The sequence below is a fragment of the Patiria miniata genome, unplaced genomic scaffold (genome assembly GCF_015706575.1).
Source record: "Patiria miniata isolate m_02_andy unplaced genomic scaffold, ASM1570657v1 HiC_scaffold_19, whole genome shotgun sequence".
Lineage (NCBI taxonomy): Eukaryota > Metazoa > Echinodermata > Asteroidea > Valvatida > Asterinidae > Patiria > Patiria miniata.
Window position 1 is genome coordinate 16964460 of NW_024037057.1, and position 22315 is coordinate 16986774.

Consider the following 22315-nt stretch of genomic DNA (forward strand, 5'->3'; position numbering starts at 1 on the left):
CAACATTTATTTCCACGCAAACGGATGACGAGACACCACCTCGCATAATTACTATTCATATCTGGTAATGAAACCGAGGATTCCTCAAAATCGCCTGCAAGCCTGAAGACAGAATATGTAGACAAAAGACAATGAAAAATACAGTTTTAGAGGCGGGAGGAAAACCACAGGAAAATATTATAGGGAAAACCCACATGGAAGAAGATAGGGACTGTAATCCAATCCACATGTGGACCACGGCAAGAGTTGAGCCCAGACCACACAGAGGTAGAAGGCGAGGAAAGAACCACTACATCAACTACTCCCCTATAATGAATGGAACAACCCGTTATACTAATTTGCATTATACGGTGTTTCGGCCTATAAATATTCTCGTGGGAACTTTGCAACACCACTCCGGCGTTCCAAATCGCTTCTTTCATCCGCGTCAGTCTCATCTCAAGCTTCAAGTGTTTCGCCTTTAACTTTTGGCACGGGACAACGCTCAGATTAGAAACATGAAGATCGCCGTGGTACTGGCAGTTTTCGCTATGTTCGTGCAGGGGTATGTTATCACGGTTTTCAATTAATTGTATTTTTGCAGGTCCTCCATCGAAACTATTTTCCTTTTTGTATCTAACTGTGTAACCGACTGACTGACTTTCACTTGTGACTTAGTCTGGTTGCTGGAATGGTGAAGAGAGCAGGGCAGTAAAACCAGCCCACTAAAGTCTTTCAGCGAAAAGCCATTCTGAATCAATTGAATAGATTTGTTTGTGCTACCGAACCAGCTTTACCAGCCTTGTCTTGCCTATCTTTTTTTCTAAATTGAGATTTTGGGCTGTACATAAACCACATTTAAAAAGAAAGTTAACCAAATATAATGAAAGATCCAGTATATTTTTGATGGTAAGTGGTATATTTTGTTTGAAAAAAGTTTCACCACACATATACGACACACAAACTGATGATGAACGTGTTCAGCATTTGTCGTGAATGTAGTTAAAAGAATTGAGGGGGAAACACGGATTCATTATGGTAACTTTCAATTTTGAATTTAGCCCTGAAATCCATTCCCCTTTTTACACAGTTCACAGAAGTTAGCATGCATGTCAAATGTTTTTTGATCTCCCAAAGCAAAGCATATGATTGAAAAAAAAAAATCCTTAAAACACCAGAAATTTGGCACTTTCCCTTCAACTATACCTACACTTTAAGGAAATTCTGCAGTTGGTGCAAATTAACTCATGTTCCCATTTTTTTTTGTAACACTGAGCGAGACTGCTAGGGTGATAGAAATGTGGGGTCTCCAGGATTTTTTTCTAGAGGGAGGCAAAACATATTTTTCCAAAAAACTCTTGTATTTCTCAACATATTCTCGATTTATCAGGTTTTTGCCTATAGCCTTTAGTCAAGTCCCATGCGCTTACCCGGACACGAGACGCACCCCGGATGCTGACACGTAAAAAGACTAGGACGAGCGGCGTAGCCGAGAGGGCCTTTACCATCTCGTGGAGAACGCTAATGTTTTTCTTTACATTTGTCTACCGATTTGGTAGACATGCATAATGCATTACCCGTTGTGAATTGACCAATGAAAATGCAGAATTACTAACGTAAATCATGCAGCCGTCGTCTGGCGCCAGACAGCCATGACGTGCGTGCTGTTGCTGGTAACCGCAAACCACCGTTAGATGATTGGTTTATATTGCTTGATTTATATTGCGTGAATAAATGAATAAGTGATTAGTTCCACGAGATAGTAAAGGCCCTCGCTGCTTTGCCGCTCGTGCTAGTCTTTTTACGTGCCAGCATCCAGGGTGCGTTACGTGTCCGGATGGTCCGGTATAGGCGCGTGGGACTTGACTAAAGGCTACATTTTGCCCCACCCCCAACCCATTAAATTTACACCACTGTGACTTCGCGCCTCTTTTTCTTTCTTTTTTTCTTCCTTCCTTTTTTTTTGGGTTGCTTTTAGAGGCCAGAGTCTAGGCTGCAAGCCATGTTCGGAGGTGAAGTGCGTGTCCGTTCTGGAATCGGATTGCTACAAGGGTGCCGAGCTCGTCACAGATCACTGTGGGTGCTGCGATGTCTGCTCTAAGGTATGGTGTTTATATATATTACGGCCAAACCAGATCAGTGGTGTAAGGATAATGTGGTCTGGACCAAGCACGTTAGCCTGAAGCGTCAATAGAATCAAACTATTCAAGCTAGGCCTAAAAGGAATGGTCTACATTATTTATAAGAATCAAACTAGGCCTATAAGAAATGGTCTACATTATGTAGCTGATGATGATGGCGGGTGGGGGTGCTGCATAAAAGACGTGCTGGGTCTGTTTACAAGGAGCAGCTGAGCAGAAAATAGTATTGCATATCGAATTCAAGAAAAATACGAGCAAATAGAGCTACATTAAAATAATATCACTCTATGGTACCGGGGGGAATCAGCAAGTATGCATCACGCGACGTTTGGACGTGAAGTGCATTTTCTAAGGTTTTTCTGTGTGTGTGCTTGGAAAAGAAATAAGTGACCTGATACACCGCACCCTTTGGAGACGTGTGTACAATAAGGAACAAAATATTGTATACGTCTCCACATGGCAATTTCTACAGATGAATACAAGGTTTTCACGAAATAGATATATGGATTTTACTCAAAAACTAGGAATTTCCAAGTTGTGGTGATTCGTCGCAAATGGAAGAGTTTTAGAAAAGGAATATTAAGTCCAAATTTCAGCCAAGGAAATTAATTCTGGTTAAAATAAGAGCATTTTTTAAACTACACTTTCAAACTCGAAAACTTTAGTACACGAGATCAACGGAATGTTTACACAAGGATACAAATTGCAGTATGTGTGCTTAACTCCTCTGTGTTGTGTGGCTCAAGTCTTCAGCGCTATGACGGGGCCCCTAAACGCTCAGTTTTTAGCAACTAAATCACTTTTGTCGGCTTGTTTTAAAAACGGAAATGCGAGGAGAAAAAATAGCAGCCGGGTAGGGTGGAAAAAAGCTCATTTGGATTATGCCTATAATGCAATATAGCAATGATAGAAAACAAATAATAAATAGCGATATAAAAATTAGTGGAAAATTATTCACATAAACATAGTCATTACAAAAGAATAGTGTAAAAAGTAATGAATGATCCCATGCACGGATACCGATTGTTATTACATCCGCAATGGGCATATGCACTGTCATTAATACTTCAACAAAGTGAACATGCATTGGAGTCGTAGCCTAGTGAATATAGGCCTATTTCAATTTGAATTGATAAGCACGATCATACAACCTTCAATCGCGCTTGATATATTTTCTTCCTTTGTTTGTATTTGTTTTATTTGTCAGGGTTATGATGAACCGTGCGGAGGTCTGGAGATGATGGGCGAATGTTCGCAGCACCTCGGTCTCTACTGCCAGTTACCTCGGTGTAAAAATCCCAACGACATCGTCTGCAAATCCCAACCTGGTATCTGCAAGTTGTAATAAATATGAACAAAATGTATCTGGCCGAGCATAATGACGATTTTGATATTAATTACTATTCTAATAAACCATAATACGGCCTTCGGTGCCGGTATATAGTATCAAATAGTACATACACAAATTGGGTTTACGAAAACTCGGCTTCATCTCTGGTTCGGAGCCGGGTAGAGTGGAAAAAAGCTCATTCGGGTTATGCCTATAATGCAATATAGCAATGATAGAAAAACAAATAATAAAATTTTGATATTAATTATTATTCTAATAAACCATAATACGGCCTTCGGTGCCGGTATATAGTATCAAATAGTACATACACAAATTGGGTTTACGAAAACTCGGCTTCATCTCTGGTTCGGATTCAGGCCTTAGCTACAAGTATAATCGTCAGCACCCCAGCTCATTTAATTTTTTCCTCATTTTTGCTTCAGGAATGGAATTCTAGGGAATAGAGCCTGAAAGTAAGAGGTCGCGCGGCCCGCCCATGGACATTTTACACTAGGTTGCCCTTTCTCTTGCTAAACTTCTTGACACTGCAGAATGATTTCTAACTGTAACCCCCCCCCCCAAAAAAAAATAACATTCATGTTGGAATTTAATCTTGGTTAAAAAAGATTGATGACAATTCACTTGGAGATGGTAACAACAATCTTATTTACTACCTTTCGCATTCGGCATTTTCGTTCACGTTTGTTTTCACATCACGTACTTGCCCGAGAACGAGAATGTATAACGACACTTAGATTTACCTACAGTCGCTAGGCTCTGGATTTATAGCGGGGTGGCTCGAATGCAGTCCTTATCAAACTTATTTGTTGTCGTAAATACTAAAGAGTCCTTTAAATATTATAGTAAACACTGCCTATCCTAAAAGTCATCTTGGTCTCTTTAACTTTCAGCTTTCACCCTACGACCGCCACAAAAAATGTTTCTCAGAATTGTCTCTTCTTACAAGTACACCGAGTTTCACTAGTCCGCAGGTATTTTAGATTTTCGGAATTGAAAATGCGCGTTTCGTGTCAGTAACGCATAGAAGATATGCGCCTCGGATATTGTCGGGCCTCAAATAATTCGAATTGTTGTTACATGCATGTCTGATTCAATAACTAAACATACTGGTTTCTATTTTTTTTGCTCGATGTCTCATTAAACCTGTTGTATTACTTGAAAAAAAAATAACAATTTTAAAACAAAATGTACTTTTCGTTAACTCGAAAATAACATTGGGGATGCAACTTTAACACAACAATCCGGATGCACATGTACATGGGTATTGTTGGTTTCACTGTCTGGTGAGTATTCATCAGCTCGATGAACTTGTCAAGGCAATACAACCGTTGACCTAACTCGCATTCACTTCCATTGGGAACAGATGGAGCAAATGGCTGCATCGCAACCCACGCAGCTATCGGGGAACATTGAATAGAAAAAAAATGATACAAATAAAAAAACCCGAAGTTATACACATATTACTTTTGTGTAAAATATGTTTTTGTTTTACTTTTTCTTAGGTTACAACATGTCTAACGCTTTAACGTAATAAATCGTATATGTATGCATTTAGAAAGAAACAATTGAATACATTCTCATGGTTATTTTGTTATCGTGTCTCATACAAAATCACGGCAAATTGATTGGTCAAAATTTCATTAAAGGAAGGACAAACATGTCGCTACACCTTTTATTCGTGCCCAAACCCACCTACCGGCTGCACAATAATCTAGGGTATGTCATTCTGCTATCAGAGCTGTAGACGCAGGGATGAAAGTGGACTCTGACATTTTTGCCTGAAATTTCACACAAAAGATAGGTACATGTAGCCTATACACACACACAGATCGAAAATGTATGCACCCCTTGGTTGTTAAAAACGCCATATCCCACATCACAGCAGTCAACAGTTGTTAAATGTTACGTGAGATCCCATGGGCGATAATACAATGGAAACGACCAGGATGACATTAGAAGGTCCACTACTTGGTCTTTAATTAACTTCTGAAATACATTTCTTTAGCACTTCTAGACCAATGAGATTGCCTAATGTAACACATCATGGGGGAGTACGCCTTGTGGTTACAGTTTGTGGCTCATGCACAGAGGGTTTGGGCTCGAATCCAGCCATTGGCCATATCTGTGTCCACGGGCAAGCCACTTTGCTCCTACTTGCCTTTCTCTACCAAGGAATATGAATGGATGTCAGCATTTGTCAGAGAGTAACCTGCAATGGACTTGCATCCCATCCAGGTGGAATAGAAATATTCTCAGTTGTTTCTGGGAAGCCAGAGAAAACAGCAGCCTGAGGATGATGAGATTCTTCAAGACAACAAAGAGTTTCCTCCAAGTTGGGATGGGTATCCAATAAAAAGGGAATTTCTAAAAGGAAATATATAACATTAGTACAAATCAAAAAAATAATACTACCCAATTATTATGAAATATTTAATACTTGAAAGTCGGTGAATAATAGTTTCAAGCATCTGTAAATCAGGGCACCTGATGTGCTGTCATTTTCAAGAAAAGTGGAATTTTTGTATCAGTTTTGAACGATGGTCGGCTTACCATCGTTGAAAAAAAAAATGGCATTTTGTCAAATACTACCCTTAATTTGCCAAATTTACTTAGTCCACATTTTGTTCACAACCATTTACACATCTGTGAACGGGTGCAAGCATACAAGGGAACCAGACAACAAGAACAGCATATATTTCTTGCTTTTTCCAGGCTTTTCCAACAACAGTGTAAAAATATTTGCTATAAAATACTAACCCCCAAATCCATCCATTTCTGAAAATTACAGCAAAAGCAAATGTTGTATATTTCCTTTAATATTAAGTATGCTTAAAACAAATTTCATTTTTGTCATTCACTTTCCAAGTTGGATCACGTTCCGCTTTCATCAGAAACAGTTGGTAAGACCAAAGCCAAATCTGTCCCTGGCCAATATGGCTCCTCAGGCTGTTGTTTATCTCTGGTTTCCATGGTTAGAAACAACTACAAATATTTGTATTCCTCCTGGATGAGATGCAAGTCCATCGCATATTACTCCTGCAGGTGAGGGAAACGTGGTTTGCCCATGGACACGAATATGGCCAGCGGCAAATAGTAACAGCAAGTGATTTTGGCTGCTTAGATGGTTTTGCTCAATTCGGCAGCAAGAGTTGAGGATGCCTTAAAAAGAAATCTATTCTTAAGAGTAATATCTTGATGAGGCTAGAGGACAACTCATCATCAGCGTTTAGAGGAAGCCTTCTTCTTCATCTGCTGTAGTCGCTTCATGGCCGAGGCTGTGCTGGTCTGTGGTCCGCTCTTTCCTGAGTGTCCACTGCTGACCTTTGTTGACCCATGACTCTTGGAACCAGACAGAGGAGCATTCTTGTTTACAGGGGAAGGCACAGGGGTGGCTTTGTGTCCTGACTTGGCGGAGAGGCTAGGGGGCCTGCTGCTGCTGCTTGCGGCCGCTTTGGAGTTTGCGGTGGAGCGTCCAGTGAGGTTTGCTGCAAAGCTTGCTAAACCGGTGTAGGGTGTCTTACTGCTAGAACTGGATGATGATGTATTTGCAGTGGACTGTAATTAAAGACAACACAATCCAATCCATCAGGGAGAACAATTAGGCAAATTTGGCTACTGACAATAGACCATTATCATGTTGCGGCCATCATGATTTTTTCCCCATTCAAATCAATGTAACCAAAGCGAGTCTGGAATGAAAAATAGTCTGGTTCCTTTTTACATAAAAACATTATCATTCAGTACTGTTATTGGATACAGGGAACATGACTAGAATGGTGGAAGCATGATAAAGGTCTATAAGCCCCTTGCCAGAAATGTTTGATTTGTAGCCTACTTACAAGGGAGAATGAGGGAACCTTGAAAGCAATCAAAGTATCCAGGCAAGCCTTGTCGCAAATGATAATTACATGACTCCATACATACAAGATAAATTATCAGATGCATGAAGTCAATATCAGAGCATATTTTGGGGGGAATTTTTTCCTTTGTCTCCTGTTTCTGCATGAGGTGATCTAAAGCCCCATAACTTGGCGATTAAAGACTATGTGTACATGTACAATGTACATTATCTACTTCAGAAGCATCAAATTTGTATGGGCTCCATGCGCCAACAAGAGGGCGCGTTTTTACCACTTTTGAGAGCCCATTGGATGGGACACCACCAGACCAAGTGTGCGTACTGTACTGCTGCCTGCATGAAGTACGCACGACTTATTTATCCTGAATGTGCACAAAGCTAAGCCATAACGTCTTTGCGGGTGAACGTCAGGCGTCATCAGCGCACGAATAGGTTCGAATTTAACTTACGATGGTCTCCTAGACTTATCTCCGTCCCCAATAACTTTGAATCATTTGAAATACCCAGCGGATGGACCGGGAACCAGTCTAGGTCTCCCCCAACTCTCCTTTTCTGGCCGATGAAGGGGTACTTGTGCACGGAGCCATATACATGTACGAGGCCTAAATTTGAATTAGTTAATGTGATTCGGATATTATAGGACTCTCATCACAGATCCAAGTTACTCGGCATACATGTCCGAGTACCAGAAAGTCAGCGTCGCCATTGTAGTAAGCAAGATCGCACAGTATGAAGTAGGCAAGCCCTCAAAGCTGCGATGGATGGGGAAATGCTCAGAGCCAACACCTAGTGCTGGGTTGGCCTGATTATGACAACCGACACAGGTAGTGACCATTATGCCATTTGATAAAAGATTTACAATTATTTTACAAGAAAATAAGCCTTACTGCCATGCACAATGTGTCTGCCAACCAAATGTTTCCCTACTGCAATGCTGGTTGATCATGGGGATACCAGATGGTCATGGAGTAATTTGACGTCATACGATCTGAACCTACACTGTATACATGTAGGCTACTTAATTGTGAGGCATTCTGGTGAAATGAGACAGAACTGAGCAGAGGTCAAAATGAGGGTTTGCAGGTATCAGGAAAGAGGATGCATTCTCCTCACAAAACTGCTTGTTGCACTTCAATCTGACATTCCGTAACAAGTAATGGCTGTTTAAAGTTCGCATTTATCGACATGTAAAAAAGAAAAAAATCGAGAAAAAGGCTTATAAAGGCTTAAGTTTTGTAGTCGTGAAAATGAAAGATGCCACTTGTAAGTCATTAAAAACACCTTAAAACCATGATTTTTATACCATTTCTTTAAAATATGCGTAATAGACATATCAAAGATCACAAACATCAATAAATCTGACAATCGAATAAAAAATCACCTTCATTTGGATTTTTAATTTTGCTCCACTACGACCTGTGTCCAGTTCTGTCTCACTTTACCAGAACGCCTCACAGTAATTCTAAAGCACAGGTTGAAGCTAAAGGCTGAAACAAAGTAAAGGGTTTTGACTTTCTAGAGAAAGACATTACCTTAGGCTCCGCCCTCTTGAAGATATTGAGTACCTCAGTGTCTGATTTGGCTTCAGTGTCCTTACTGCTGCTCTCTTTGGCAACATGGCTGGTTGAACCTGTGTTCTTCACTTTCTTTGTTGCCTTTAAAACAGCAAAGGGAAGAGATCATTGGCATTGGTGGAACTATCCACTACATTTGTATAAAGGCATCTGATTTTAAAGTCTGCAACATATTGATGAAGTGAAAAGGGTTTTACACCAAAAATTAGTATAAAGCTGGGTTTTAAAAACAAACTGATAGAATGATGGAGATATTTGTTGGTCCCAAGGGCTAGCCAAGTATCCTCTTTGTAGACATCTTACTGACAGAGTGACTGACTGTTGCTTAATAATATAAATAACAGGTTCTTATATAGTGCTTTTAAATAAGATCAAAGCCCTTTACATTATTATTACCCCTGATCATTGGACCAATTAAACATTCCAAATACCATCTCAGCTCCCTGGGGAGTATACAGCTCGATGCAGCCTGTTAGGTGCAAGGAAGCTAATTCAATCACAATAACCATCTCTGCCCTCACAGGTACCCATTTACTCCTGGGTGGAGAGAAGCAATGAGTGACAAAGTGCCTTGCCCAAGGGCACACACACCATGACCCCGGGCTGGACTCGAACCCAAAACCTGCAGCTTTACCCACAGACCACGAATCTAGTTCCTTTAACCACGAGGCCACGGTCACTTAGACTGGTCATAAACTGGTGAAGAGAGCCTGGCAGTGTTATTGTATAGGATTCCCTCGCAAATTCCCTCACAGATAAATGGGCTAATAAGCCCAGCCTACTCTGTAGACCAGATGCATGAACAGACTTCCAATCAGTAGCCATTCTGAATCAATTCGGACGATTCACAATGCAGTGCGCCACCGAGAGTTTGCAACGGAGAGTTCATTTTTCCCAGTGCATTGTGGGAGATGGTCATGATGGTCGAAAATTTGCAGCGCAGGACACTTGAAATTGGTCAATATTCTGGTCAGCAGTTTCGTAAGCGTACCGGTACAGTGTTCTCCAACATGTAAAACAAACCTGGCGCCCCGCCATGTTTTCTGCGGCGCCCGCCATGTTTTAGAAGTCACCGCCAAGCTTTAAAATCCAGCCGCCAGGTTTAATTTTTTTGACTCTAAACATAGACTTCGGGGCCAAGGCTAACTTTTATTGCATGTTGTATTCCATGAACTTCAGTTGTAGATTATGAGGCCTATTTTTCAAAAGAAACCATTATTTTTACAAATTCGCTTCATGATATAACTACTTCGCAATTCGATGTCACGGCGACTATAATCATGTGCGTAAACCTAGCCCAATGCGGCGATGACTGGTTCCCGCCGCGCCAATTTAGAAGACATGATGAAAATGCGGTAACTAGTCTGTGCACGCCTACGTGATCATAGCACTAGCATGGCTCTGCATTGCAAGTATGTGCACTGTCAACTGGTCGGATCCGACATCGAAAAAATGCCAAGAAAACACCGATGGAGAAAGAACATTTTTTGCAAGTTAATTCACAGAATTAATCTAGGTTGTCTGTGTATGTATTTTCCGTGTTCAAGAGTTCATTTTGAGATCGCACTACTCGTAATTTGAGTGATACAATGCAGCGTGTTTCCCGAAATTTTCGACCGTTAAACGGGGTCTGTTGGCCGCGGGCCACACATGCACAGTGCATCACACACTTCGGAGTTTTGGCCAGCTTCCCGTCTTGACTAGCGTTGTGCATATGATACGAACGACCTGAATTTTCCATTCTTTTTTAAAGAATTATAGAACGTAAATATATTGACAATAATTAAGGTAGGTTTTATTCACTTTTTGTGGCCATTTTTTGTATAGCTTTCGTAGTGCAATGGAAATAGTTCAGGCTAAAACTATTATGTCCAGTAATAAATTGCACCCCTTTACCGTGGTTGTTAACTTTGAGAAAATAATAAACTTTATAAGAGCAATAGTAAACCAATGAAATGGAATTCTCCTTAAAATCTTTAAAACTTCTGCTAAAAAAATCAGGGTAAATGGCCTGGAATCGCCTCAGATTGCACCACAGAGCATCTAGAATCCAAAATTTTTTCGGGGCCCTTAAGCGGGCCCCGGACCCCACGCCGTAAGGGCTTCGCGCTCCGCGCTCGCAGGAGTCCCCACACCCCAGCACCAACCTTTAATTTTCAAAGTTAGAGAACACTGCGGTATGATTCAAGTATCTGTTTACCCTTTTCTTTTCTTTTTATCAATATGGTGTTTTGGGAAGGTGGCAGAACGCTATGCCCCAATCTATAACAAATAAACTCTTCTAACTTCTAACACTCATTCAAAAGGGCCATGTTTTGTCGACCATAAACTTGACAAATTGACTCTCCACTGCAAACTCTTGGTGGCGCATTGCATTGTAAATCGCCTGAATTGATTAGAATGTTGTGCTCTGGGACCACCTTACCGGGCTTAATGAAGCTGCTGACTAATGTTACGATATCAGTAAAACAGGGCCAAAAATAATACATGGAACTCTAAAGTTCCTACATTTATTTTCAAATTGCCTTAGAATGCAGGAGAAAGTATCGTAGATTTCCAAAGTTTTCCCAGGGGCTAGCCCCCGGACACCCTAGCAAGGTGTGCCTCCCTCAAACCACCCCCCACCTCCTTTCACCCCCCTTTCCAGAAAGGTTGATCCGCCCCTGAATAGGGCTTTGAGATGGGTGCCTTTCATAACACCAATTTATTTCCGCACTACAGAAAAAATAAAATCCAATGGAGACAATCTCTACCCTTTAACCCTTACCCTACTAGACCCTCCAACGCATGCCAATATGTGCCTCAAGAAAATCTCCTATGTTTTTTGCATGGCCCTCCAATATCTGCCATGTCATTTCAAGGGTAACTGGACAGGCACTCCAATACATGCCACAGAGAACAATGAGAGTCCTCTGATAACAAAGTGAGTGCCCCTAGCTGGTCAGTATCAGGCACCTTCCAGGGCCTCCAACTCCTGCCAATTGGAGCCTTCACTGTTAAGACCAACTATCTGCCAATAAACTGCAGCTGGAGGGCATTGGCATAACCAACTGACATGCAGTAAACTACCCTCAGAGAGTAAGGGTTAATTAAGAGTTTATCATTCCATTGATTGATCAATGAATCGATATTACCACACGCACCTGTTTCTTCATATTGCGTGTACAGCGGCTGCAGTACCACACAAGACGGGGGTCATTGGGATCCGCTTCACTGGCAGGGGGTTTGTGACACAGCTGCAAAGGGGAATCAATGAAGAATCCAAATTCATCAGGGTAACGTACTCCACTTAAAAGTGGACATGGATGAAAAGAAGTAAATTGATGAAATATTCAAAACTACAAGCATCACAACCGCAAATGTAGTATCAGAAATTTCATAATATCAGAAATTTCAAAAATCGATATATTGGAAATCCAATACCAAGAATATTCAATATACCGATTATCCCATGTAAAAGTTAAAAGATCATAAAGATGACACTTATTTTTGATTAAAAAAAAAAATTAAGTCCCAATTTTCCACAGCATTCTCTGGTGCATAGGCCTATTGCTCAAACTTTTTAAAACAAATATTGTTTTTAAAGTTTTTTTTATAGTTTTACATTGGGGAAAACTGCAAATTCCAGCAAATGCAGGGCACAAAGCGATGTCGCTTGGCATTTCGCTATGTGTTTATTTTGAGTCACAAGCACAAGTTGCCACCGAGTTTTATTTCATTATACATGTACAGCAATTGATAAAAAAAAGTAAAAGCAAAAAGGCGAGATATACATTGTATTTTGACGATAATCTGATAACATTTTGATATTTGGATATGATTACAAAATCGCTATCTGCGATATAGCAAAATAATATCGAACAATCGAGTAATATCGATATATCGATGGTGATTATATGAGTGGTGGTGTGCCAGTGAGATGGAATATGCTCCCCGAAAACTATTTAAAGGTAACTTTCATCCACAAGTGCCAAAATCTAGAGTTTCACAATGTTTACTTGCCATATTTCAAAGGTCTTGGTTACATAAATACCCCCCCCCCTTACCTGGTGGTACAGACTATGACACTCCTGGCACTCAACCAACTGGTTCCCAGCTGCCACCTCCAGCTGCTTGCACACAATGCAGGCCAAGCCCATTTCCACGGCAAAATCGTCTGCATCAGTGCTGCCATGGTTACTATCGCCATGGTTACTGTCTCCAGTCATTGACTCCTTGCTGCTGTCCTCGGTGCCAGCTGATTCATCCTCGACTTCATCTTCATTCTCATCCTCATCTTCTTCATCTTCTTCATCTTCGTCATCTTCTATGACCGGTTTCCGCCGTTTCTCAGAGCGTAGTTTCTTTGATTGAGGTGGGTCCAGACTGTCTGAGGAGCTTGTCTTCAACTAAAAGCAAGAGGAGGAAACCTTTTCATACATACATGTATGTACTGGCACAGGGCACAAGTACCCCGTCATTGGCAGAAGGAAAGAGTTGGGGCAACTACTGGGAGAAACATTCGAACGTGCCGCTGATGACGCCTGACACTAACGAGAAGACACTGTTGCTTTGTGAAAATTCAGAATAAAATTACTCTGGTGTATTTCGCGTCATATGCACACAAATCAGTACGCACACATTGTGCTTTTAAAAGTGGTAAAAAAGAAACTCTCTTGATCGTGCACGGTGCCCATACCCACTGCCCTATCCAATAAAAATGGGCAAGTTTCTTCCATGGAAACAACCTACATGTACATGTAGCTAGGTGCCATGATCCATGCATGTACTGATGTACAACGATTCCTCGAAAAATTGGAACAATGGAAGGCAGCATCATCACATAGCAATTAATAAAATTGTACATCCTAAACTGGAGACTGGACCTCGTGTACATGTATACGTGGACCACGCAATAAACCAAATGCTCTTGACATTTTATTGGTTGAGAACAGCGCTGTATGATGATGCTGCCTCCCAAGTTTTTTGAGGAATCATCAAGTTCTTGAAAGCATCTAGACTTGATTGCAAGGCTGTGTATGCTGTATCATTAAGCGCTCATCACTGGCCGTAGCTTACCCCGGCTCAACATAGACGGTGAAACCTTGCCCCATTGTACTACATGTATACCACTTTATAATGTATGTAAACAATGAACTGTACACATACAGTTGTACTCACACTGTCGATCGTGGACATCCTATTGTCCCTTTTGTTTGTACACTAACTTTTTAGGAAGACTCCCATTGGTTTGTGCACGAGTCGACGACCCCAATCGCGGACGTACGCTGGGAATCACGGACGATATTGTTCTCTTTGTTCTCTAGCATTTTTTGTCCACGGTTTGAATGCCTGAACATGCCCATGTACACACACACACACTGCCCCCATGTGGGAGACACAGCATGGCTCAACCTTGATTAAACTGTAACGTTCGGGTTGCAGTTAAATGTTTATGAGAATAATTGGCCCTTGATTGGACAAGTCACATTGTTTAAATAGCATGGAGTGGGTCACCTTGGTTTACCAATGACAAAGATAATTTACATGTGTAGGTCTAACATCTCCAATGCCTGTGTAAGAAATTCCATACACATGTACATGTAGCTGATTGGACATTCTGAAATGAATGACTACATTGGTTCTACACAAACAAACAATCTGTGATTGGCCGTTGAGTGACATACATGTACATTATTCATAGATACTTTGCATGTCCACTCAAAACCCACTTTCCGACAGAATCCCACTGAATGCGCTCCGTTCACAAGTACCCCCCTCACTGGAAAAGAAAGTACAGTTTGGGGTGACCGAATGACGCCATCTTGCTTTACTGCAATATTTTGCTGCGAAGCGCGGCCACTACGTGTACTTACATGTAGTACAAATCCCCAGGTGTACGTGCATCACACACAAGTAACGGTGCGTGCGCGTCAGCCAGCGAAATGTATGTGTCCAGCCCATGGCATGCCGTTGCTAGGTAAAAGGGCAACCTCTTTTGTTGGCGCACGGAGCCCATTAACATAACACATAAAAATAACACATAAACGTGAAAGTTACAGTTTAATCAAGGCTGTACTGTGCTCTGTCATTAGCAGTGTGTGTACATGTACAGTACAGTTTATATATAATTTAGAGTTTGAGTATGAAATGCGGGCTTTGTACATACCATGGATCGGGTAGGCTATGGCCAGTGATGCACGCCCAGTGATACAGGATAACCAGCAGCACGACTAGAATAGAAAGCATCAAGATAAGGCACACTTAATTTTAGGAAGCGGTGGAATGCTAGGCGTGCCACTCACCTTTTCTCCTGCCCTCTTTTCAGCTCTTCTCTCCGCCTCCTTTCTGGACCCCTCCGTGGCTGCTAGCTTGATGCATGGGGTGGGAGCTTTCTCTTCTTTTTGTCTGGTACCTGACCTCTTGCTAACTTCTTTGTCCTACAACAGAGAAAGAGGGCCTTAAGGTATCACGTTGGTACTAAACGCTTGCCCAAGTGAAACCATGCAGCGCCAGGGTTCAATTTCATCAAGCTCAGCACCACATGCAAGTACAGAAAATGTCTAAGTATACAGTCATGACAGTGTACAATGTACGTACATGTACAATGTAGGGACTAGTTAAAGGCACATGGGAACATTTGCTAAGCACCGTCGAAAGAAACCACTCGTTTCCACGGCCAAGGGAATGCAAGTCATAGAATACCGTCCACCGCCCGCATGTGCCGCCGAAATTGTTCATTATTTACAAAAACAATCATTATTTACCCAGAATATTAATCTGCCTCAACAGTTTACTTCTAATTTTATCAGAATCCGCTCTACACAATTTTTCTAACGCAGAATACTCGTATTCTGTGTACCACATTGGCGCAAACCCAATCTGCCCACGCGTACAGAGTACGGTGAACACGCGGTACATATACAATACGTGCATACAATGTATAGCGTGCGGTTACCAGCACTAGCGCGGCATGATACCAGCGACTGCCTGTGGCCGTTTTCCCAAACACTTTCTTAATGTCTACGTAGTGACATCATGCAATTTGTCATCCGAACCACACAATGTGCAAAACGACTGGCAAGAGACTACATGTAGTAGGGTAGTCGCAATTGAACAATTAGAATACCCCTTCTGGTTAGTGCTTCAGAATAATGAATAATGAATAATGATAAAAAGCCTCATTGTTTTCAAAATCAGCAGGACGGTATTCTATGACTTTCATTTCCTCAGCCTTATGGACAAACTCTCAGTGCTAAGATTTGTTTTACCCCCCCCCCCCCTCTAGTTACGCCACTGGGAAGTTGTTCAGAATCCTGCTACTTATACCCATTACAATCAATGTCTGGAACTTGTCCGAAACCCATACTGTGCATGTACATGTATGTGAATTGAGATGGCCCCAGGAGAGATGCCCCCTCACCTGTTTATTGAAGCGTCCTCGGTTAGTCCCAGCAAGTGATTCATCTAACAGTGCCTTCAGCTGTTCCGTGGAGTCCTTACTTCGGGACCGTAGGAAACCCAGAGCTTTTACAAACACGGGATCCAGCTCCAATGTTGCCATTTCCTACGCTTTGATGTGGACGTGAGTGTAGATCGACTCAACTACAAACAGGAGTGTAGTGTAAAGTCAATTATGCTGTTTGTGGTGCAACAATGCAAGAAAACAATATGGGCAGGTGAATAAAGACTTTTCAAAGATTTGGGAAAGATTCCCATACCTGGCCATCACTAGTTTTTCCCTGTAGTGACCTACCTGTATCAACCATCAGAAAGTGATAATACATGTACATGTCCTACAAAGTCAACTTTAGCAGGGAAAATATTGACACATTTACCATGTTTACTATACTGAAAAAACCCCACAAATTTTCAAACCTGCCTCATACTGGTTTGTGCACAGGGTGACAAGTGCGAAATGGGCACTTACTCGACTCGGCGAAAAATCATGCTGCGCTATATCGGTCAGTGCCCAAAATGTGCTCACACTAGTATCAACCCATATTTCTGACTTGCCTCCAACACAAATTCTTCTTAAGGATCTCTGGTTCTCTTTTTGTACTGGAAAACCTTCAAAATGTCTTTAAATAATTTGGCTCAATATAGCATTTCACGCAGTGACCTGGTGACCAGCAATGTGTTTGCACGCAGCCTCGTCCCCAGGGTGTCAAGCAGTACGCGCCCACTTCTACCTGCTCTCTCACCCTGGTATTGGATCATTTGCATGTGCAAGATTTTTGAACACGTATGCAAATGAGGAATGAATGCCTGCTTGTGCATTACATTTTCGTTTGTTTTTGTATGCGGTGTCTGTGGTAAAAACAGAATCAATTCGTACATGTCGAACAGCGCGAGCATGGCGTACGTGAGTTACGAAAACACGATTTGTTTCAATTAAACTGTTACGATCTAAACGAGACAACATGCAGTATCACATTTCACATCAATATTAACAAATTGGAAAGGAGATGAATATTTTCGAGAAGGCGTGGACGAATGATCGCAAAAACACGTACATGTACTGCACATTGTGAATAACAACACCAAGTACACGATATAAATCCATTTGTCATGTTTGTAGCCAATTGTAGTATCGAATCAGGATACAGGACGAAAGTTTCCTATGAAGGGCTTACTATTGGAAACAAGGTTGGAAATAAAGTAAGCACTGGGGGCGAGGTTGGTTTGCACGGTAATGTGTTCCCTCCATTTTCAAGATGGCAGCGGAATGTGTGCACAATTATAGGGCGAGTTGGTCAGCACCAGGGGCGAGTCGGTCTGGGGGCAACCTCGTTCCCATGGGTACGAGATCTTGCTGCACCATGTTGTTTCCCATCCTGCCTTGCCGATCTCAACCCCTGGAATTGTGTAATTTAAATGTGTCAAAATATGGCACATTATAATTAGGCTGCAGTTTATCTTTAACATGTTTAATGTTTAAAGTTGTGATTTTGAACATGAAGAATCAATCCTTTCAAACATTTCAGGTTTGGACGTTGCGTTAATTAGCAAAGATTTGTATTAATTAAACTTACGTACCCCTTTCATCCCTTCACAACCGAAGATACAGGTTTTTTTATTTAGCGATAATAGCGATAAAAACGAGGCTGCCATAATCCATATCGTAAAGGCATCATGAGCCTTGAATAACAAAACATTTTCGTACATGACGTGACATGCAAAGCACACGAGCGCATTATGGGCGCGCCTGGCGTGCAATCTTGGAAATGCGCGTGCAGTACGCTCTGAATAGCCAGTCAGCATCGTTTACGTGTACATCACGGCCAGGCATGCCAGGGGTTAGTGAAAGAATGCGCACGCGCCCATGGAGTCGAGGCTGGTCAGGGGCGAGTTAGACTCACTGATCTCTATGGATAGCGGATAAAGAGCTGCACAGCCTCGACTCCATGGGCACGTGCGCCTTCTTTCACTAACCCCTGGCCGTGATGTACACGTAAACATCACGTCACGTACGAATATACATGTATTCAAAACTGCGCGATGCCTGTACGATATGGATTATGGCAGCCTCGTTTTTCGCTAAAAAAAACCCTGTACATGTATCTACAGGGACGAAAGGGGTATGTAACTTTAATACAAATCTTTGCTAAATAACGCAACATCCAAACTGTATGTTTGAAACTGAAAGCATTGATTCTTCAAGAACACAATTTTCAACATTCTAAAGATGTCATCGGGGCGTAAAATGAGGTTGAGAGCCGCACAATAATGAATTTGACGCCATATTGGTGAGACCGGTGAGACTGGCTGGTGACCCTACTATCGCCAGACCGTGTCCGAATGTTAAAAAGGCGATAAGTTGGGTCCAAGTACATGTAGCTTGGATGATCCTAGCGTTATGTTTATGCATAGCCCAACTGCGTCTGGCCGTACAGTACTATCGCAAGCTCTGTAGTACGGCCAGACGCCCAATGCTTCCACAGAGACTGAATTTTTTTGGCCGCTGATGTAGCGATTTTGCTACAGATTTCGATCGAGTTTATCTTTTCATCCAGGACACAAATTTCCAAAGTTAAGGTTCTTAGTCGTAGAGCAACTCATACCTTTTCGAAAAAACGTTCTTTGGTCTCAATATTTTCATCCATCTGGCCAAAAGACGACTTTCAGTCATCATCTTCCACAAATATCGTCCCGAAAATGCTCCCCCATGCGATTTCAAAATGGCGGCCGCGCTGTAATGTATGCATTATGCGAGCGCGCTTTGGGCAAGATAATGAATATGCATCATAGTTTATGACGTTTGTCGGACACTCGGCGCGGCTGGCCATACAAACACGAGGTCATGAACTAAATGCCACTTCTATGGTATTGGTAGTCTAGTAATAGAATTCGCCGTGGTCTATTTTGCGCAGATTTGCTGATTAATTAGGCAAGACCCCGCCTCTTGACTAACTAGATTTTGACCAATCAGCAGGCGCTTTCTATTGGTCTATCGGGTCTTCGGTCATTTTACCCGTTGCATGTGATAGACATGGATTTTAAAAAAAGGCAGTGGATATTTTGCCGGAGACGGCAAACCTTTAGTAAACGTTAGTTTGCCGGATATGCACTGAACATGCGCAGTTACTGTTTTTTTTACTTTAACATTTTCCGGTGACAAATTTTAGTCTAGCTCCATGCCAATATTATCGTTATAACCTCGTATTCACAAGATGGAATTCAGACCATTGTATAATTTCGGACTTTATTTCCCTTTAAAAAAAATCCTCCAGAGCCACAAATCTCAAAAAGAAAATGTAATACTCTGCAATAAAATGTTTGAGACATGTTAAAATAATAAAAGAATATTCTTATTTATTTGGGGATGGGAACAAAAATCTTTAAAATGTGGCGGGGATCGGGATCGAACCCGAGTCATCTCGCTCACCAAAGCCTTTGCATAACCACTACACCAATCGTGCTACACAACTTTTGACTGTTTGATGGGAATTTAATACATCTTATAATTCAGCCAGGGCGGGCTATCTTAAAGAGTACAGCGCCCTCTGTTGATATGGATTGCCGCCGGCAAACCGTTAGTAAACGTTAGTTTGCCGTCATTACCTCCGGCAAAATATCCACTACCATATAAAAAATATTGGTCATAAATTTTTTCGCCCGGTTTTGAGCACTTCATATCCTGGTCTCCCTCCGTAACGTATGGAGGAAATGGAGTCCACCTGGGCTAGGGTCCCAGTTTATTACTCGGACTATTTGCAACGCTCGTCGCTAATCTCGTTATAGCTTGAGTAACTCCAGCTGACATGTTCCATATTCATTCACATGTAACGTTGGAGGCAAAACCTGTTCGTTAGAATGTGGTAGCAAGAGACCCTAAAAAAATGGCCTCTCAAAAATTGTTCATTTTTACCTCTAATATCCCACCCCAGAGTTCATTTACATACCTCATACATAGTAACATTCAGCAGTCATTTACGAAGCCTAATTAGTAATTTTCGTCTGGTGCGTTGCTGTGGAGGGCATTCTCGTTGTCTTGCTTTCCACGACAACGCACCAGACGAAAATTGAACTCACTTGCGGCGCTTGAAAGCGGTGTGGTACGGTCCACATACATCGCACGCGCAGATTTTTTTGATGTCATCATGTGATGCATACATTTACATTATTAGTTAAAACAAAATGGAAGACAGCCGTTGGAACTGGCGTATTTTTACGGACAAGCCACCGAAATCGTCAAGATTTTTCACTTTTTCACTAGGCTTCGTAAATGACTGCTGAATGTATGAGGTATGTAAATGAACTATGGGGTGGGATATTAGAGGTGAAAATGAACAATTTTTGAGAGGCCATTTTTTTAGGGTCTCTTGCTACCACATTCTAACGAACAGGTTTTGCCTGCAGCGTTACATGTCATGCATGTGAATGAATATGGAACATGTCAGCTGGAGTTACTCTAGCCCCATAAATGTGGCCTATTTACTGGACTGCCTCCGTAAACATAGGCCACACGTCCACATGTACAAAAATCGTGTCGACTTTGCCAAATTTTGATTTTCACATTTAGGCTTAGTTAAATTGTAGGATTTTTTTGCTTTAGAAGCATACTCACCCACTTTATAGGCTAGTCAAAAAGTGCTGCCTTTTTCAGATGTCTAATTTTTTGTGAAATTTCATGTTGAAATTTTGATACGCAAACGTGTAAAAATGAATCTGGAAATTTCACGAAAAATATACATAATAAAAAGGGAATTTTGCTCACCAAGTTCACAGAAAAAGTTCCACTGCTCCGAATAACGTTATCGTTTGTCGTCGAATGAGGGCGCTTTAACCCGCTGCAACTAAAGAGGGCGCTTTATTTTGAAAGTCCCGTGGATCATAGAGTGAGGCTATAAGCCAGGCACTTCGTATTATTTCGATTCTGCCATACATCATGTACCTACGTTCTCCAAAGACTGATTTCCTAAGCATTTTTGTGGCCATTTTCGCTTACAAAACATGCAACTTGTAAGTACAATTTGTTTTACAGTTGTACAGTGACAGTCGACCGTCGTTCAACACACGTGTGTTTGTTGTGAGTGCGTTCTTATCCGGGCGTCTGTAATTGGGTTATCGATGCAGCGGTTTTGCGTTGTGACGTCATGCACGAAGTGCCTGGCTTATAGCCTCACTCGGATCATAGCCACATGTCTGTGATCATACTAGCGTGGCCGCCACGCGAATTTTCTTTTCGTAGGCGGGTGAAGCAATAATTTTATGTTTATTCACGAGAAAATAACAACGTTGTTACGATTTAGTCAACTAGTTATATTGTATTGTATAATAGGGCCCATATAATCTAGTTTTCAAATGCAGTCCTTGTTATGTCCCATAATTTTGACCTTAAAGCTATAGTCCATCATTTGCAGCCATCCGACTCAAAGTAACTGGCGTAATTATTGTTGAAAAACAAACTTGGTTGAAAGATAGTAAGGGAACTAAACTCCCTGTTAAATTGTTCTTTCTGGGAAGCTGTCATTTTGAAGTAATCAACGAAAGAAGGCATTTCCAACGGTGATTCTTAAGAAGCACCGTAGGAAAATTTAAATTAGTAGTTCGTTTTGTTATTCAGCGCAGCGCGCACAAGTATTGGAACGACGCACACGCGCCCTCGGTTGTTGCAATTCGTCGGATCAGTGCGCGACGTCGCGTATAGCTGCAATTCAAAACAATTCAAAACATGATTCAGTAACTTTTGATTTGAAATTGAGATCTTAGAATGCTGTTTTTCTCGGAATGTACAGCTGAAGCTTAGCTGAAACTTCATCAGGTTAGTTGCTTAGTATCCTTCATTGGATTTTGAACACTTTTGTCGCTTCAAACGAAAAAAAAATGCACTAATTACAAATGATGGACAATAGCTTTAATTTCGTTTCTCGTTTTGCCATTTTATGGGCATATTTTTGCTATTTAATTCACGCAGAAAACTTATTAT

At 41.5% G+C, this 22315-nt stretch overlaps 2 protein-coding genes across 4 annotated transcripts; one reads left to right on the plus strand and one right to left on the minus strand.

Annotated features, from left to right (window-relative positions):
* The first annotated feature begins 378 nt into the window (after positions 1-378).
* Positions 379-3617, plus strand: LOC119725938 (CCN family member 2-like). Its single transcript, XM_038197556.1, has 3 exons — positions 379-544; positions 1958-2081; positions 3328-3617. The coding sequence occupies exons 1-3, from the start codon at positions 498-500 to the stop codon at positions 3463-3465; spliced, it is 309 nt and encodes a 102-aa protein (XP_038053484.1). The 5' UTR covers positions 379-497; the 3' UTR covers positions 3466-3617.
* A 1314-nt stretch (positions 3618-4931) lies between these two features.
* Positions 4932-21189, minus strand: LOC119725935 (integrator complex subunit 12-like). 3 transcript variants are annotated; one of them, XM_038197551.1, is made up of 7 exons: positions 21104-21189; positions 16307-16522; positions 15189-15323; positions 12951-13292; positions 12048-12140; positions 8863-8985; positions 4932-7026 (listed from the first exon to the last, which is right to left on the minus strand). In XM_038197551.1, exons 2-7 carry the CDS (start codon positions 16445-16447, stop codon positions 6691-6693), a joined length of 1170 nt encoding a protein of 389 aa, XP_038053479.1. In that variant the 5' UTR covers positions 16448-16522; positions 21104-21189; the 3' UTR covers positions 4932-6690. The 3 variants fall into 3 exon arrangements, with proteins under 3 accessions (XP_038053479.1, XP_038053480.1, XP_038053481.1); XM_038197552.1 differs by having other exon boundaries at positions 16307-16488; positions 21104-21186; XM_038197553.1 differs by lacking the exon at positions 21104-21189 and adding an exon at positions 18948-18979 and having other exon boundaries at positions 16307-16488.
* Positions 21190-22315: the final 1126 nt, after the last annotated feature.

Coding starts and splice junctions, on each gene's coding strand:
- LOC119725938 (XM_038197556.1), top strand. CDS start 498: ATGAAGATCGCCGTGGTACTGGCAGTTTTCGCTATGTTCGTGCAGGG. Junction 545..1,957: donor TTCGCTATGTTCGTGCAGGG/GTATGTTATCAC, acceptor GGTTGCTTTTAG/AGGCCAGAGTCTAGGCTGCA. Junction 2,082..3,327: donor GCTGCGATGTCTGCTCTAAG/GTATGGTGTTTA, acceptor TTTATTTGTCAG/GGTTATGATGAACCGTGCGG.
- LOC119725935 (XM_038197551.1), bottom strand. CDS start 16,447: ATGGCAACATTGGAGCTGGATCCCGTGTTTGTAAAAGCTCTGGGTTTC. Junction 15,324..16,306: donor GAGGACGCTTCAATAAACAG/GTGAGGGGGCAT, acceptor TCTCTGTTGTAG/GACAAAGAAGTTAGCAAGAG. Junction 8,986..12,047: donor CACGCAATATGAAGAAACAG/GTGCGTGTGGTA, acceptor GCTGTTTTAAAG/GCAACAAAGAAAGTGAAGAA.